At 56.7% G+C, this 18,198-nt stretch overlaps 1 protein-coding gene across 2 annotated transcripts in view; it reads right to left on the reverse strand.

Moving 5' to 3' along the window:
• Positions 1–18,198, reverse strand: part of SORCS2 (sortilin related VPS10 domain containing receptor 2) — a 484,396-nt gene that overhangs the window by 298,653 nt on the left and 167,545 nt on the right. For both annotated transcript variants that reach the window (XM_060298929.1, XM_060298930.1), the window contains exon 2: positions 270–337. In XM_060298929.1, coding sequence (XP_060154912.1) covers positions 270–337 — 68 coding nt within the window. The remainder of the gene's footprint in view (positions 1–269; positions 338–18,198) is intronic.

Below are 18,198 nucleotides of genomic sequence, written 5' to 3' on the forward strand. Positions count from 1 at the left end.
GAGGAAAAAAAGCGAGGGGAGAAGAACACAGACAGAAAGGAAAGAAAGCAAAGAAGCCTTCTGAATGGCTGGCTGTTCTCCAGCCCTGTCTGTGTCACTGACGAAACACTTTAATAGTTTCAACTTCTGTATGCGTTTTCTAGCCAAAGAAAAGTCGAGAGGCCGCCAGCCAATGGGGGCTGCTCCAGCCGGGCCTTCGGATCTCAGACCCCGGCCTGGGAGACGCGCAGGTATGGGAGGAGAAAAGGCCCACCCTCGGGCTGACTTACCGCCACAGAGAACTTTCCAGAACCTTCCCCATGTCTGCATGGTAATACTTCGTCAGGATTAAGATCACCTGTGGCGGCAACAAAGACAAATGCAGAAATCAGTGGATTTCAAGGTTCTGAACGGGGGATATAATATAACACTTCCCCCACCCAGGATTTGGGGTGTCTCCAGTGTCAGCTGCCCGGGCCTCTCTAGTTGACCCCGGAGTCCCGGCCACCTTGCCCCAGAGCACTCAGACCCGGCGCTGGTTTCTGCTCCGCAGAATGATTTGGGGAACATCCCCGTCCTGTGAGGTCCACCCAGTAGCTGCCACTCGGCGGGAATCACTCCAGCTCGGGCCTGGACGGTCTCAAACTGTGGTCCAAGGGATGCTGAGGTGGTGGTCCTGGTGGGCACAGAACGCATGGGGCAAGGCTTCCAAAGAGGGGCTGAGTCCCCACCAGCGCCTTCGAGAATGACCAGAAGCTGGCCAGCACGCAAGACAAGGGCATCCCCGGAAGTACATGGTGTCATTACGTTCCCCGGAGAGGCGGCTGATGACAGAGCCAGCGACGGCGGGCTGGGAAGGTGGGCGAGGACAGCTGGGACGGCTGGAGGGGCCCATAAATCATCGACGGCACACACACTTTTTATTGGTGCTGAACTATTCACCGCACACACTGGGCCCTACTTAACAAGACATCTTCATTTCATACCTGTGCAGGAAATGCAACTCTTTATAAAAATGAAAATCAACGTGTGTAAGAGCACCCCAAAACCCTCCCCTCAAAAATGTAACGATCACAAGGAAACGAGGCTTCATTCACCTGCCGGGCAGCAAAAGAGCCCCCTCCCCCATGACTTCACGAGCCACTGCATTTTCCTGGACATCACATTTCATTTCACTCACTGCCAGACCCTATTAGCTGCTCCCAGCATTCCCGTTGCCATGGGAACCCCGGGAGGTAAAGTGGGAACAGCCCCTGGGTCCCAGCGGTGCCACTGGCCTGGATAATTTAGGGTCACCACACTGGCCATCCCCAAGTTTGGTTCCTTCTCACGAGCAGGACTTTCTCTGCTCTCCGTCTTTGGGGGCGAAGCCGCTGCAGCAGTTTAGCTGGTCTTTCTTTCACTGGTGATTAAAGCAGGGAAGATATAAGGAAGGGATGTCAAGTGAAACAGGCCAGTGTGCGTTTTAGAGGCAGCGATGATTAAAAAAAAAAAAAAAAAAAAAAGAACCAGAGGTCTCGTCACTGGAGGCGCGACCAGCCTGCCTTGCTGGGGAACAAAGCTATTTTCTCCTGCCGCGCTCTCGGGCTGCCCTAGTCAAGCAGGAATCCTCTGAAGATTGGGGGAAGGCAGCAGAATGACAGGCCCTGGACGCGCAGGAGACAAGCGTATTTTTAACCTATTGATTTATATTTTATACTCTTGCTGTTCCCAGAGGGGATTTCAAGAAGCGGGAGTATGACAGCTGGAAGGGACCTCAAAGTCTGTTTAATCCAGCCCCATCCAGGGTGAAATCCTCACCCCCGCAGCCTTCTCGAGCACCTGCCATCTGGGCTCTGCTCGCATGCCCGGAGGGGTGGGGGGCTCAGCCCCTACCGTGGTGCCCGGGCCCCTGTGTGGGCTGAGCCCAGTCTCCCGGTAACTTCTGCCCGTGTGGACTAGTTCTGCCACTGTGGACGATCACCAAGGGGTTCCCCCTCCCACTCCCTTCTGGGTGACATTCCCCACTCATGCCCACCCCCTTCATCCTAAGCTCCAGCCATTCCTGGCCTTTGCACAAGCTGTTTCTCATCTTGAGACCCTCTTCCCCCCACCACCTCTAATGCCTTGGTTAAATGCTACTCAGCTTTCAGATCTCAGGCCAATTGACACCGCCTCCAGGAAGTCCCCCAGGCCCCTCCCCTGGATTCAATGTCCCCTCCAAAATCCTTCAGACCCTGCGCTTCCCGCTGCCCCAGCACAGCTCACGGGGTCTGTTACCAACACTGGGTAATGAGCCCTTTAGGGAGGGGACTGTGTCTTGTTTTATGCCACAGCACTGGGCATAGCGCCTGCTGTATCATGAGCACTCAAACCGCTCACGGGAAGAAACAGGAGGCGGCATTTCCCAAAGTGACGATAAATAAGGCAACGAAGCCAGGCAGAGGTGATGCCCTGGGCATCCATTCACAAGCCACCCTCTTCTGTCAAGAGGGCACCATCCCTCTTCGTGCAGGGGGACGGACTCGCTCTCCTAGCACCACCCTGACCTGCTAAGCCTGAGGAGAGTCTGGGGTCCCGAGACCAGGACCCGAGTCGTGCCTGCTCGGGGCTGACGCAAGGAGCTGCCCAGCTGGTCAGCCTGGGGGATGGAGAGAGCAGGGCAGCCGCAGCCGGCACCCCTGACTCTGCAGTTGGCAGCGGGAAGGACCCCTCTGCTTTGGGGGCAGAACCTTCAAGCTCCAGGCACCTCGGTTTCTGGATCTACAATGAGGAAATAATACCCAGCATCTCCTGGGAGGATGGGGATAAAGTTGTCAGCAGCACCTGGGAAGGGACCCACACACACCTTAACACTCGCCCATGCCAGCTTTGTCACCGACGTGTGGGCACCAGGGCACGCGGTTCACCCACATCAACTCTACCCCCGGCAATCCTAGGGGGCCACCGTGTTATGGTCCCCATTTGACAGATGAAGCAACTACAGCAGAGAAAGCTTAAGTACTGCGCCAAAACTGACTCATCCAGGAGGCAGACGAGCGGGATGCCTGCTTCCTGGACGCGGAAACTATGGGACTTCAGAGCTCAACTGCCAGGCTAAACCCATGTTCCGTCTATTCAACGTCGTTTCAAAGAGACGTCTATTCAACGTCATTTCAAAGAACTAAAATGTATGACATGCCTTCTGGGGCCCTCAGCTAGTGGGTTTGGAAATGAAATATCCCAGGAGCTATTTTTCCAGCAGCTGGTGTGTTACTGCAGCTCTGGGGCGCTTTGATCTGGGCGGGAGAAAAATCCGGAATGTGAGTTGGGGCTTCTGTGTTCGGGCCGTTGCCAAGGGTCTCCTCCCCGCCCGAGGGGCCGCCTGAGCCCACTGGGGTCTCAGGACGGTAGGAAATCCAAGGAGAAGACAAGGATTGTGAGCTGCCCCTGCCCGCGGGAGGACAGGCCACAGCACCACTATCACCACACTATCCCGCATCACCCCCGTGTCCTGCTTTCTGCCTTCCGGTCCTCTGGGCCCTGGGGGGGGACAGGCTCATGCTGGGGGTGCTGGGGGCTTACGCGGTGCCAGCTCAGCGCGTTTATCATCGGATCCCCACTCGGCCCCCCAGGGAGGGGTCGCTGCTATTGTTCCCATTTTACTGATGAGGAAACCGAGTCACAGAGCTGACAACTCGCTCATCTGACATCATACACGACAGAACCAGGGCCTCTTGTGGCCAATCCAGGGCTTTCACTGGCTCTGTTTCCATCCCCCGGCTTCTCCGTGATGTCCGCCTTCACCAAGGTCCAGCTGGCAGCCCTCCGCCCCGAGAGACCAAGCCGTGACCCCGGAGGAGCCAACCTCTCTGGACTTTCCCCAAACCTGCCTGTTCCTGAGGCCGCTGGGCCAGAAACTCTGTGAAGGCAGAGGCTAGGGTTAGTGGCCCTTTGATCCCCCCGAAATTCCCGGAGCTTAGCTCAGAGCAAAAGTTCACCAAGGTTTGTTGAGTGAGTGAATGAATGAGTAAAGGAATGAATATCCCCGGACAGAAGCTGATGACGAGAGGAACCAGAATCTGTCCTTCAGGCCAAGCCAGCCAACCCCACTACCCCGATGTCTGGGTTCCCTCCAGAGCCCGTCTGCCTGGACCGCCCCTCCTCTGACCCCAGCAGACGCCACCCGAGGGTGCAGAGCACGCCCTGTTCTTGAGCCCTGAGGCTCGCTCACAGCAATGCCCAGCCCGACCCTCAGGGCAGGAAGCTCAGCAAGCCTAGTGGGCGTGAGATCCCCCAACCCCCTCACCCAGGGAGAGTGTCCCCGGCAGCCGGGCCGGTGGGCAGGCACCGACCTGTGCAGATGTTCGGGCCTGCGTTCAGGAGGCCCTGCGCTTGGTTTAATTCTCTGCTGTCACGTCTTGAAATTCTTAAAAAGCTTGAACAGGGGCCCTAGGTTTTCATGACGCAAGGGACCCTGTGAGCAACGTAGCTGGTCCCCAGGCAGCTGCCCGCTCCTCTGACGTTCCCAAGTTCAGTGCCCCTCCAGCCCTCCCCATGCCCTGGAGAGAACGTGTCTACTGGACGCCCAGTTCTACCAAGCCTGCTGAGCCCTGTATCCCTAGTCAGGGAAGCAAGGAGGGCAGGTCAAGTCAGGGGCTGGAAGGAGGCCCACATGGGCATCAGATTAAACACCAGAGCCCATGGGAACCCGGGACAGTTTCCTCCAGTGCCTCACTCTAGAAGTGGAGAGAGTGAGGTTCAGAGAGAGAAAGGGGCTCAGTGGGCACAGACGCTGGTCCCCAGAGATCCCGGTCCAGAGCCCAGCCACGCACCCACGGCCCCTCACGTTAATCCAGGGCCCGGGCCAGCCTGCTCCCTCACTGTGGGTGGCCAAGGGCTCTCTCTCTAAGAAGGAAAGGAAACCCTGGCGTCCATGATCAGCTCATGGAGAGACCCCCAGCTCCATCACCACCAGCCTGTCTCCGGCCCCCACTCCACAGTTCAATTCCAAACCCAGCAGTGAGTCATTCGATGTGCTCGTCTCTCTTCTGTCCGGTGAGCCTCTTATATTCACCTTGCAACAGGGCGCCGGGCCTGTGTCTCAAAGCGCCTGAAAGGGGCTTACGGTAACAGCCCAGTAGGTGGAGGAAGCCCCGCCCACCAGCCGAGGACCCTGATGTGTCATGAAGGGATCTCTTGCTCTGAGGGGAGGCTGGTGTGGGGGAGTCTCGGTGCCCAGGGCCGATGGAGGCCAGTCCCACCTGGAAACAGCATCCACTGTGCCGTTTATATTTTCTCCATCAGGTCTCGCTGGCGCTCCTGCCACCGCTTCTCAGATGCACGAGAATAAAATGAGGAGGGGGCAGTGCAGCTGGACCACCTGACCAGTCAGTTAAACCCTCTGAGCCCCGGTTTCCTCATCTGTGACATGGAGCTGATTCACGTAGGACCTCATGAGGCTGCTGGGAGGGGGATGTCTATGCACACGAGCTTATACCAGAAATCACAACACAGACGCCAGGGCTAAGGCCCCGCCCCCTGAGCGGCCCCCCGGCACGTTTCCAGGTCAGTTATTTCCGGAATCCTGGGGTTGGATTTACAAGAACATCACCACTGATGGAAAGCTGCTGGAGCCTCTTCCTCTCGGTCGGTACCCATCTGGGTCGGAGTCAGCAAGGCGGTGATGGCTCGAGGCACTGGCTCTGAGGGGCAGAGCGCTGAGCTGTGAGCTGGTCTAACCCCGGCACTGGCATGGGTTTCACCAAGCTTCATCTTCACCAAGTTTGCCATTAGGAGCGCTCAGCGCTGCCACCCAAGACGTGCCCATCTCAGAATGAGAAACATCCAGGTCACCTCCAGCTTCGGGCCCTGAGCCTTCTGACAGACTTTCAAGCCTCCTTACACTTGCGGGCCTTCCAAGAGGTCAAGAATCATCAGAAAACAATAACAAACACTCAGGCTCAATTCTCCTGTCAATCAATAAGCACGTTGCAAAAAAAAGAGAGAGAGAGGGAGGGCAGCAAGAACTCAGGGCTAATTGTGAACTCTGCAATCAACTTCCGCCAGAAAGAGGGACAACTTAGAGTTGGCCCGGGAGGCCGCAGGAGGCCCCCCTGCATCCCTGATGTCCTCCAGGCCAAGCAGACAGAGCCAGCCATGGGGTGGACTAGGCTGGGGCCTCGCTACTCACGGTGGGGTCTGCACCAGCCACACTGGCTCCCCAGCAGATCCTAGAAGTGCAGAATCTGGGTGAGCCCCTCCCCAGACCTGCTGACTCAGAATCTGTGCTTTAATATTTGAGAGGCTGCAGTGCAGGTCCTCACCTCCCCAGGCCTGGATCCCCATCTGCTCACCGACATGAGAAGCTGGGTCTCCTCATATCACTCAGGAGGGCCCTGTCTTCTCCATTCTCACGCTGCTGACCTGGCAGGAAACACACTCTACCCTCAGGCATGCACTCACTGCCATGACTTTCAGTCACCCCAGGGCCTTTGCATATGCTGATATCTGTATGTAGAGCACTTCTCTGCCCCTCTGCACTATCTCCCTCCCGCTGTTGAGTGAATTAATCAGTTGAAAACTGGCTCCAAAAAGCCAAGACCATCTCCTGGTGTGGCCTTTCCCCACGCCCATGCCACCTGTCCACTTGCCCAGGTGTGGAAGTTGACTCTGGAATGTGTATGACATTCCATCATCTTGGAACCATCTTGTGGGTTTAGGAGCCCACCTGAGGACTGAGGCCAGAAAGGGGAAGTATCCAGCCCAGGCTCACCTGGTAGATACGTCCTCTGGCAGAAGCCCACTCCTGGCTCTCTGTACTTGTGATGCACTGCCCCCTATAGGAGAGATGCTGAGGGTGGGAAGGAGGTCAGGGTCTTTCACCGAAACCTCCAGTGACGACAGCAAATGCTTATACACCACCCACTCCACACCTTACATGCACCAACTATTCCATTACACAGATGAACAAACTGAGGAACAGAGAGATAAAACAATGACCCCGAGATCATAACGACTTGTATCAACACGTGGTGGGCCTTGGATGTGGGAACAAGTACAACAAATCAGGAATCAAACATTAGGAAGAGAAAACAGGGATCAAAAAAGAAGACAGAAAATAAGATTTTTTTATGGTGACTTCGAGTATTCATTCAGCAAACAGTCTACTCTCTCAACATGCCAGGCACGCAGATCCACAGAGAAGAAAGTGGCCAAGGACCCAGGGCCCATCGGTAATGACGTTGCCTCTGCACATGCGCTGCCGGGACGCTCGGAAGAGCACTGCCCAGGTGTAGGTATGTTTTTCACTCTCTGTAAAGATGTGTTCACGTATAGAAAGTGTGGGAGGCCAACCACACGTGGGGATATTTACGTATGATATGATGGGGGGACTGCGGATCACACCCACACACAAAGGGATGCTTTCTGTACCGAGCTGTAAGCTAAAGGCATACCCCCCGCCCCCAGGGGAGCCTTTGTGGAGGCCTGATCCAGCCATGCCATCTTACACCCTGTTCCAAAGAAGATGAGAGTCTCAGAGAGGCCGTGGGGGCCTTCCTGGGCCCCAGCAGGGGGACCCTCACGATAAAGAAGGCCCCGGCTTGTTTCATCTGTCCCACTGCTGGTCATGCCCCACCGGTTGGGCAGATTCTCTGTTCCCTTGAGCCTCAGTTTACTCATCTAAAAAATGGGAACAAAAGCCCCTGCTCTATCCACCCTAACCTCGTTGAAAGGTGACGGTGCATCGGAGAACGGACAGATGTCGAAGGACTGTAAAAACTGTAAAGCGCTCGTTTACAGTAGCCAAGGCAATGGAAGCAAGCTAAATGGCCATCAGCAGAGGACTGGATAAAGATGTGGTACATGTATACAATGGAATACTACTCAGCCATGAAAAAGAGTGCAGTAATGCCATTTGCAGGACATGGATGGACCTGGAGGTTGTCATACTGAGTGAAGTAAGTCAGACAGAGAAAGAGAAGTATCGTATGATATTGCTTATGTGCGGAATCTAAAAGAAATTATACAAGTGAGCTTATTTACAAAACAGAAACAAACTCACAGATTTAGAAAAGGAACTTATGGTTACCAGGGGGAAGGGTGGGAGGGAGGGATAGTTAGGGAGTTTGGGACTGACATGTACGCACTGCTATATTTAAAATGGATAACCAACAAGGACCTACTGTAGAGCACAGGGGACTCTGCTCAATATTATGTAACAACTAAATGGGAAAAGCATTTGAAAAAGAATAGATAGATGTATACATGTAACTGAAAAAAAAAGACTAAATAAAGAAGATTCACACCTGGTCGTAATCAGGTAACCACTTCACTAGATTCCTATTTTTAAAAATAAAAGTTATTTACAAAAAAAAAAGAAAAGAAAACTGTAAAGCACCCTCCCAGGGGAACGGGCTGATGACCAGGAGGGGAGATTTTCATATCGTTGCCTGAAAAGAGAAATCACGCAAATGTTCACAGTGAATTGGGAACCGGACCGGCTTCATGAGAGACCTGCGTCTGCCCACCCTGCGTTGGGCAAGGAGGCTGATCTACAATTGGTGGACGTCGGGTGACCACCCTCCTGTGCAAAATCCCTCCTGGAGAAGGGGCTGCAGCCTTGGCCCAGGCAGGGCACGTCTGGGGTTGGCAGCTTGCTGGCTGGCCTGGTGTGAGGCCCGCGGGCACCTCCCTGCCTTACGTACCCACTGTCAGAGCCTGAGGCCCGCCTCGTGTCACCATGTCCCTTGGCCTCTCTGAGCCCAGTGTCCTACTCTGCCCTGGGGGATGGCGCAGGACTCGGCAGATTCCCCGCCCAACAGCAGAGCTGCTCCTGGGCCCACGTCTTGAGGATGAAGACGTCCTACCAGACAAGCGCCGGCTGGCCCCGGTGTCCTCACTACCTGCACTTAGAAGGATGCCAGTCCAGGGAGGGAAAGGCTGGACCAGGACAAGGGAAAGAGCCGGAGGCAGGGGGGGCAGGAACCGAACTCGCTCACAGTGGAGCCTCTTTCCAGGTCCCTGGGACCCAACAGCCAACAGAATCACAGCCCATCTACCCCGTGGCCCGGCAATTCCACTCCAGGGAGCTCTTCTGTAGATGTCCTTGTGCCCATGAACTGAGGGATGTCCAAAGTTATGGCCCGCGATACTGTTTATAACAGCTGGAGACCAGAAACACCGTGCAGCTCCACCCACAGGCCCCGCCCACTCGCCAGGGCACAGCTGCCCATGGGAACACCGTGCAGCCGTCCAAGAGCAAAGATGCCCCACGGACAAGGCAGAAATGGCCCCAGGATGGTGAGCTCAGTGAGAGGAGGCGGGGAGGGGGGCAGGGAACAGCACAGTGTCACTTTTGTGTTAAAAACAGGAGAGGCAAAGCCACTGAATTGTACACTTCAAAACGGTTAAAACGGTGGCTTTTATGTTACTTGAATTTTACCTCAATTAAAAAAGTGGGGGTGGGGAATAAGGATCGATATTCATTTCCGCTTGAGGATGCATGACGACACGCTGGAAGGGAATATAAGAAACTTTTTAACGTGGTGGCCTTTGGAAGGGGGGGGTGGCAGGAGGGGGGGAGGTTTTCACCGGGGACCTTTTACTATCTGCAACCCTTGGAACCGTTGGCCTATCACCTCTTCCATCTGCACACATCAGGGGTGTGCATGCCTGTCGTGCATAGGTGTGCGTGTGCGTGTGTGTGTGTCACTACGGGCCGCAGGGCCACTCCTGCGCCTGTCACCTCTGATGAACGAGGCCGTCATGTCTGGCCACAGTCCTTCTCCCTCCTGACCTCAAAACATGAGAACGATGCCCATTTCATGCCGGTGCTGCTGGCACACGTGGCAGACAAAGACTAGACCCCGATGAAAGCATGCAGTTGGCGCTCAATAACTGTCTGCTTACGCTCCCCCAGTGAAGACCACTGAGAAATCCCTTCCTAAATGAGCAGGCTGCCTGGGCCCTGGAGCAGCCCTGCTCCCTCCGGGGCAGCGAGGTGTTGGACCAGGTGACGAAAAACTGAGGGAGCGCCCCCCCTCCGCCACGCAGACATGGCTACGAATCACGACGCAGGGGAGGGCACGGACCCCTGCCCCTGCAGAAGCACAGGGCTCTTCCCCAAGGGCTTGCACACAGGGGCCCAGGAGAGAACGATGCACATCTCCCCATCATTTTGTTCCCTCAACAGCCCTGTAAATGGGCATCGTCGTTCCCACATCCCAGATTAGAAGCTGAGGTGGGAGGAGGGCAGTGGCCACCCCAGAGGTGCACTTGAGAGACAGCAGAGCTGGGACCAGACAGGTCGGCCTGAGGCCAAGACCATGGCTCTTTCTAGAACCGCCCCCTGCGGAGTTCTCCCCAGCCCGAGCAAAAGAGGAGGGGGCTTCCTGCTGACCCACAAGCTGGATGGACAGCCCACTCCCCACTCCCCCGGGAAGGCTGCCAGGCTCAGCACTGGACGCCTTCACCCCAGATGCATCCTCTGCAGAGGACTCCTAAGGGAATCCCTTAGGCTCAGAAAGTTGCGCGGCAGGCGCTGGCTCTCCAAAGTCGGGCCTCGGTCAATCCCAGAGCCAGCCGGCAGACACCAGGGCTGCTGGCAACGGTTGCCAACCCACCTGGCTCAGTGCCGCCACCCCAGGAGCCTCACCCACCCTCTCCCCCTGCTCCTCGAAGCCCTCCTTGATATTCCAAGCTGGGGGGGATCCCCACATGCTCCGGCAGCCTCCCTGGAGGTTCTCACTCCCAGTGGGCCAAGAAAGTACTTGTCAAAGCTGTTGACGTCACCAGACGCGTTCCACCAGAAGAGTCTTCTGCAGAGCAGAGAGCCTGGCTCCCCCCACCTGCCAGACCCTTCCTCCTGATTCAGTGCCCGGGCCCCCCACCCCTGGCTCCAGGCTCCTCTGCAGAGCCTGGAGGACTTCACAAGGGGCCGACCATGCTCCTGGCGCCCGAAGGGTCGTCTGAATCCTGGCCCCACAGTGTACGAGCCGTGTGCTCCCAGGCTTAACCTCTCAGGGGCTCAGCATCCTGATCTGTGACACAGGGACGACGCTGCCGGCTCCCAGAGCTGAAGCAGAGATGCAATGAGCGTGGTGGGTCCATGGTGAGCGAGGGGTGGGGTCTAGGATTAGAGTTAGGACTAAAGTTAGAGTTAGTGTGAGGTTTAGGGTTAAGGATAGAGTTAGGATTGCGTTTAAAGTGTGGGTGCAAATAGGGTTACAGTAAGCGCTAGATTCGGGGGGGTGGGTAGGGACTAGAGTCGGCAGGGGCTCTCTCTGTGAAATACCATTCTGCAGCTGGTGGTTCGGGCAGTAGTTGTTTAGTGATATTTATGAGAAATCCTGTGTGCAGCAGTGTAGGTGAGGTGCTATTCTGTACCATGAAATACTCAGGGAGAAGCTTGTTAAGTAAATAAATCAATGAATGGTCAGACCTACCTACTCACCACCATAGGCTCATCTGACCACCTCTGTGCCCATCCTCCTTTCTCCCCTGGCCCAGAGCCCTGCATCTTTCCACCTCCTGGGCCGGCGTAGCTGCCACCTCCTCCAGGAAGCCTTCCAGGATGTCTCCAGACTAGGTTGCTGATTTGATTACATCTGATTTTCCAGCAGAAGGCGTGAGCTCAAGCATGATGTTTTGAGGGCTGGGCCCCATCCCCTATCTGCTCTGCCCTGCAGCCCAGCGCCAGCGTGAGGCTCATTGCAGGGGAAGGTGCACAGCCTTGGACTGGGCCCAGCCCAGCCCACGTGCGAACCCTCAGTGCCGTGTGGCGTCCCTCCCTGTTCTAGTGTCACCTGCCCGTCAGCAACACTGGAGGATAAAGGCCACACGTCTCCGTCTCCAAGTGGCTGTGATGATGTAGTGTGATAACATGTGTGGAGGGCCTGGCACCCCGCTGACTCGACCAAGGTGGGGCAGGGCACTGACTGTCCCTTCCCTCCTCAACAACTAGCGTGAGCACAGGCAAGCTGACCTCGGTGACGCCTTGCCGCGCTCTGAGTCACCCGACCCCAAACAGGATCCCCTTCTTCCCACAGAGCTGTGACCTCATCCGGCCATTCTGCCTTGGGTCCTGGGGGCCTGGCAGCAGCCCAGCTGCAGGAACAGAAGTCAGAGCCCACCCAGCAAGTCCTGAGCTGGACCGCAATCCGCCTCGCTGGTGGTGATGCGCCACCTCCCCCCACCCCCACCAACAGGCTTAGGAGAGGCAGGAGGGAGCGGCTGCTGCTTCCAGGAGCAGGGGAGGACCTGGGAGGATCTGGGAGGTCCTGGGAAGGTGAGACCGCTGCTCTCTGTAGATGCAGAAGGAAGATGACCCGACGCAAGGCCCCTAGTTCCAGAGGCTTTGGCCAAGACAATGAAGCAACCCGGGGACGGCATTTTGGTGGCTTGGGGAGGGCAGAGGAGGATTTCTGGTGAGGGTCTGGGGTGGGAGGGCGCTGGTTCCTCTCCCTTCCAGGGGGAATGACGTAGATGCACTTAGAGGATGTTGACCAAACAAGGCAGACAGGGCAGCCTGGACCCGAGCACCAGCTTTAACCCAAATGCAGGATTCCCTGCAGAAGAGGCTTGACGTCACTTCCCTGGTTCTGACAGTGGGCACATAAAGTAACGTCATCGGAGGAAGCTGGGTGAAGAATACATGGCTCTCTGCACTATTTCTGTAACTTCTTGTTATTTTTATTTTTATTTTATTTTATTTTATTTTATTTTTGTGCTACGCGGGCCTCTCACTGTTCTGGCCTCTCCCGTTGTGGAGCACAGGCTCCAGACGCGCAGGCTCAGCGGCCATGGCTCACGGGCCCAGCCGCTCCGCGGCATGTGGGATCTTCCCAGACCGGGGCACGAACCTGCGTCCCCTGCATCGGCAGGTGGACTCTCAACCACCGCGCCACCAGGGAAGCCCGACTTCTTGTTATTTTTAAATAAAATAGTGTAATAAAGAGAGAGGCTTGAGAGACGGACCAACTAGCTGCAAACAAAAATAAACGGTTTGCGACTATGCAAGCCTCCCACCTTCCCCCACCCCGAGGACCTCAGGACGTGCCCACCTGGAGGGCCCCCTGAGACATGGCCGGGCCTGTGGCCGCGCTCGAGCCTGCTGTCCAGCCGGCACCGTGTTGGAGACCAAGGCCCATCACAAACGCCCATCGGGGAACAACAGCAATGATGGGGTCCCTCCGCATGACGGGAAGGCCCTGCCCAGGTGTCCCCAGCACGTGGGGACCAGACACTGCCCGGGATCTAAGAAGTAAAAGCGGAAGTTGGAGGCAAGAAAGAGAACAACGCACAGGAGCCATGGCCTTGAACCCATTCCCCCGCCCACTGGCGGCCAGGGCCCCTGCTCCCTAGGGAAGACAGTAAAAGATGGACGGTCCCCAGCGTAGGGTCCTGGGGGGGCTTCTCCTGGCCCCTACGGCGTCCACACTGGCAGCTGAAGTGCAGTCGTCTGCAGAGGCACACGTGCTCCCCTGAAGCCGCTTCCTGACGCAGCTGCCTGGCCTCCCCGGGAAGCAGGCGTGGCTTTTGACTACCTTCCAGCCCACAGGGTCCACAGCACACGGGCAGCAGCGCATGTTCTTGCGTGCCTGAGCCACGAAGACCTCTTTATCATCACGAGCGTTAAAATCACATGGGTTTACGCTGTCCTGGCCCCGCGCTAAGCACTTTACAGGCGTTAGTTCATTTAACCCTCCCAGGAGCCCTGGTTGCCGGGAACCCCTTGGTCCCCATTTCGCAGGGGAGGCACACAGAGCAAGGCTGCCGTGACTCCAGAGCGCAGCCCCCCCGAGGCCTCTGGGGGCCTGGCTGGGAGAAGAGGCGCCCTTCGCCCTGTGCGTCCCAGTGGAACACGCCAGCGTGGAGCCAGAGGGCGGCGAAGCATGCTTCACCCTGGAACCAAACTCCCGTCCCAAGCTTTGGCCTCCGGAGGTGCCCAGTAAGGCAGGCTCGGGGCCACCTCCCTCACAGGGGAGCCCGGGGCTCATGGACCCCAGCGCTGCCCGACGGCCGACACGCTCACTGGTTCAGTGCTGGACGCCCCACGCTGATGGGCTTCCCTTGACCTTAGTGTGTCAGGTCCCAGGAGCCAGGATGGGCTCGGGGCTTCCCGGGGACCCCAGCACCCCTCCACGAGCTCGCTGTGACCCGGCCAGGTCCCCCAGCAGCCCCTCCACCGGCTTTGCACGGGATGTTTTACGGCTCCAATTTCAGACTGCGGCGTGGCCGTCTCTCACCACTCCTCCGAGGCCCTCATCCAAACAGAATGCTGCGTTAACGTTGATTTATTCATGAGGCCTTGATACCACCGCACAGACAGGCCGACTCCCAGGGCCTCTGGAGCCGGGGCCGGGTCTCCAGGCCTCGCCTTTGTGGCAGCACTTGGCAGTGTTTGGGGAATGAATGACCTAACGGATGAACAAGAGCAGGCACAGGTGGACAGCACGCGCCAGTCAGGCAGGACGGACGGCCGCTCACCTGGAACAGGCCCCGCCCCCTCGCACCTGTAGTTCTTCACCTTCACCCCGCTCTCCTCCGCCCAGCCTTCAGCTCGCTGTTCCTAAACGTCCTTGCCCCCCACCGCCTGTCCTCCTCCCCTCACCGGGCACATCCCCACTCCCACCAGGAGTTCACCGCAAGCACGTCTGTCTGGAGAGGCTTCCAGAACCCTCTGCCCACCTCCAGCTCTGAGCCCCCTCAGACCCCGGACGTGGGGGGCTGGATGCAGCCCCCAAAAGGATGTCCACCAGAAGCCTGTGAATGTGACCTTATTTGGGAAAAGGGCCTTTGAGGATGGATCAATGCTTGGAGACCTCAAGATCGTTCTGGGTTACGTGAGTGGTCCCTAACCCCAGTGACAAGTGTTCTTATGAAGAGAAGGAGAAACGATACACAGGGAGAAGGCGATGTGAAGATGGAGGCAGAGATCGGGGTGATGCATCCACCAGCCAGGGAACCCCGAGAAAGGCCAGCAAACCCTCAGGAGCTGGGGGAGACGCCTGGGACAGAGTCTCCCTCCCAGCCTCGGAAGGAACCGACACTGCCAACTCCCTGACCTTGGACTTCAGGCCTCTACACTGTGGGAGAATAAACCTCTGCTGTTTAACCGCTCAGTTTGTGGTACTTTGTTATGGCGGCCCCAGGACCCTGATACAGGCACTCGCCCATTTTCCAGATGGGGACATTGAGGCTCAGCTTGTTGGAGGGGACAGCAGGGAGCGGGCAGGGCTGGGGTCTCCACCAGGGGCTGCCTGACTCCAGTCAGGGACCACTCCCACTGCCCCAGGTGCCCCTGCACACAGAGAGCTGGCCTCAGACAGAAGGGGGAATTGGGAGGCTCCACACAGCAGCCCAGCTCCCCGGGGGTCCCTACTCCCTCCCTCCCCGAGTTCCCCTCGGGAGATGCTGGGCTTCCGCCATGGGCTGGGCCCGAACGGAGAGCCAGTGAGAGAGAGCTCAGCTCCTCCATCCGTCAGCCGCCTTCACAGGCACGAAGCCCAATGTTTAAAAAAGGAGTCGAGAACTAAGCTTCGAAAGGCCCCCTATACATCGAAATCAGCCAGCAGAAAATAAACGTAGGAACGTTGCTGATCTGTGGAGAACAGCGTTTTTCCATCAGATCTGTTTGAGGGATAAAGTATATTTTAATAGGCGGGTCTTCGTAGATGGTTCCACTTCGGCTGTCTTAAAAATATTATTTACTGTCCATTTCTCATGACCTGATTGAATTTCAGCCACCCCTCCTTTTTAATAATCACCGTTAAGTAAAATTTTTTAGGAAATGACAGGATTTTTTTTTTTCTTTTGGCCGTCGTTATTCAAAATGATGCTCTGTGTTTCTACCTGGAAGTGTGGGCATTTTTCAGATCTATTTATGGTGACGAAAGGTAATTGGAGAAGCTGTGATGCTGCTGGTGCCTCACTTCTCTCAACATAAAAAGTGCCCGGGGTATCTCCTGGAGGTGGGTGGAAAGTGCCTATCCTGTTTTTAAAACAGAAATCCTTCCCCAGGCTCCAGTGCCCTCCCCCTTCTCCCCACCAGTCTCCAGCCAGGAAGCCACATGTTCATCACTTCCAAGAATTTCTCTTTGAAAATTATGTTGTCACATCAGAATAGAGGAGCCCGGAACAAAGGACACATAGGTGATGGGATAGTGAAGCCTTTGGCTGCATGCAACTGGGAAGGCTGAGATTTTGGCCACAGCAGCCCCTGAACAAGCCCCCCTGACCTTACGGAGTCCAGACAGGTCGGTCACCCACAAAGCCCTGTCCCTCAGGAGTGTCAGGAAAGCAGGGGGATTGGTGGATCAGTCACCAGCTTGGGAAGAAGCCAGCAGGGCGCATCTGAGCTCTGCAAAGACTAATTTATCTTCTGAGAAAGCCAGCGGGAGAGACCAACAATGGATTCTGTCCTGGTTTCCAGAATCTGCTCCCCTGAGCCATCTGGGGTGCAAAATGACTTCTGGGGGCCTGAGGCATTTGGGCCTCCGTGGACCACTTCCTCCATAAAAAAAATTAACATTTCTATTTTCCAGCTGCACTGGTGTAAAAAAAAACCCAATATATTCCTATTATATATCAAAACATTTCCTTGACCTAAAACTTTCTCTTCTTCTGATTTGAAAGGAAATTAAAACATTTTTGTGGGTCTCTAAAGGTCTTGTGGGCCCTGGCACGCAGCCCTGTGTCTGCAGGAGACCCCCACTGGTCCACCACAGTCCAACCCGTCCTTCCCTCCCTGGACTCCTGGGCAAGCACCCCATCCCCGCTCTCCAGGCCTGCGGCCTGCCCCCCAGCCCTCCTTGCCTGCTGGTTCTCAAGGGCAGAGGCATCAGTGATACCCGTCCCCTCACCTAGGAGGACAGTGCCTTTCACATCTCCTCTGGAAGGACACCCTGCTAAGAATCTCAGGAAATCTATAAACGTATAGGCACGTAAGCACAATTTTTCACCCCATTTCAGGGTTTACAGACCAGTCTGGGACCCAATCAATCTATGGGGCCAATAAGCCCTTTCCATTTCCCCCACAGGGCAGGGAGGAAATCAATTCCAAGCTCATCTCGGTGGCCTTCACCTGCCTTGGGGTCCTCTCCAGAGGCGCCTGGTCTCTGTGCCTCACGGGGCCATTAAGCGCAGGGACAACCTGGAGATGTCACTTGGGAACTCACTTTACAACCAGTGACGCCACATCAATGCAAATGAGGATGACGAGGCCTCCACTCCCAGGTGTAAGCACCACCGGTGTCTCCCGCTGCCCAGACCCCTCACCTGCGGGAGACCTGCGGGACAAGACCCCCCCTATCACTCCCCCACTCAGCTCCAGGCACCAGCTTTCCCCCACTCCTCGCCCTGAAATGCCTTCCCCAACCCAAGTGACACCACCCCCCCTTCAGGGGCCTCTCCCGTCTCGGGCTTTCCCGGTGATGCCGTGTCTTCTGACCTGCGTCACTTTCTTCCTCGTATTCCACCCTTGTGCACTGGCCCGTTTTCTCCCTGGAGGCTCCTCGAGGGTGGGCTTTGTGCCCACCGGCCTGGCATCGGGAGGGCCTGATGCCATCAAGGGGGTTTGCTCCTCACCACTGCTACCGACTGCGTGGCATCCTGCCTCCTCTGATGCTTCGCAGGTGGGGTCCGTCCCTCCTGGAGCGCAAGGACCAAGGGCTTGCCTGTCCTGCTTCCCTAGCGCCTGGCACACAGTAGGTCCTCCCGCCGCGCGTGGCTGCAGGCCAGGGCTGCTGCACCAGAGTCTTGGGCTGTCACGGCAGAAGGGGGCGGGAATGACCCTGCCCCTCCCACTGGGACATCTCGGGAAGCTTGGGATTAGACGTGTCCACTAGTCCAGGACATTTTTTCAAAGAAGGTTTCAATCGTACTTTGAGTAAGAAACGGTGGAGTAGGTGGGGCAGCTGGAGGAGCCTTTCCTTCTGCACCAAGACCCCTGTCGCTCCCCCCACCCTCCATCAACAATGCCATGCGTGTGGGGAATCAGCCTGCCCCAGGGAGGAGGAGGAAGTGGAGGAGGGTGGCTTTGGGAAAGTGGGCTTTCTGTGGAAAGGGGCCAGGGTGGGGCGGTGGGCAGGAGGGCCCTTTGATGTCACCTCCTGGGGAAGGCTGTCCCTAATTCGGGGTGGCCTTGAGCGTGGCCTGCTCCCCCTGGGGCTCATCTCCCAACTCCGGGCTCCCTGTCTCTCTGGCAACACCTGAGCCCGAACGCTGTCTCGGCTGGGCTGTAGGTCAAGGTGGCCACCC

Source organism: Globicephala melas, chromosome 5, assembly GCF_963455315.2.
Source record: "Globicephala melas chromosome 5, mGloMel1.2, whole genome shotgun sequence".
In the NCBI taxonomy this organism is placed as follows: Eukaryota; Metazoa; Chordata; class Mammalia; order Artiodactyla; family Delphinidae; genus Globicephala; species Globicephala melas.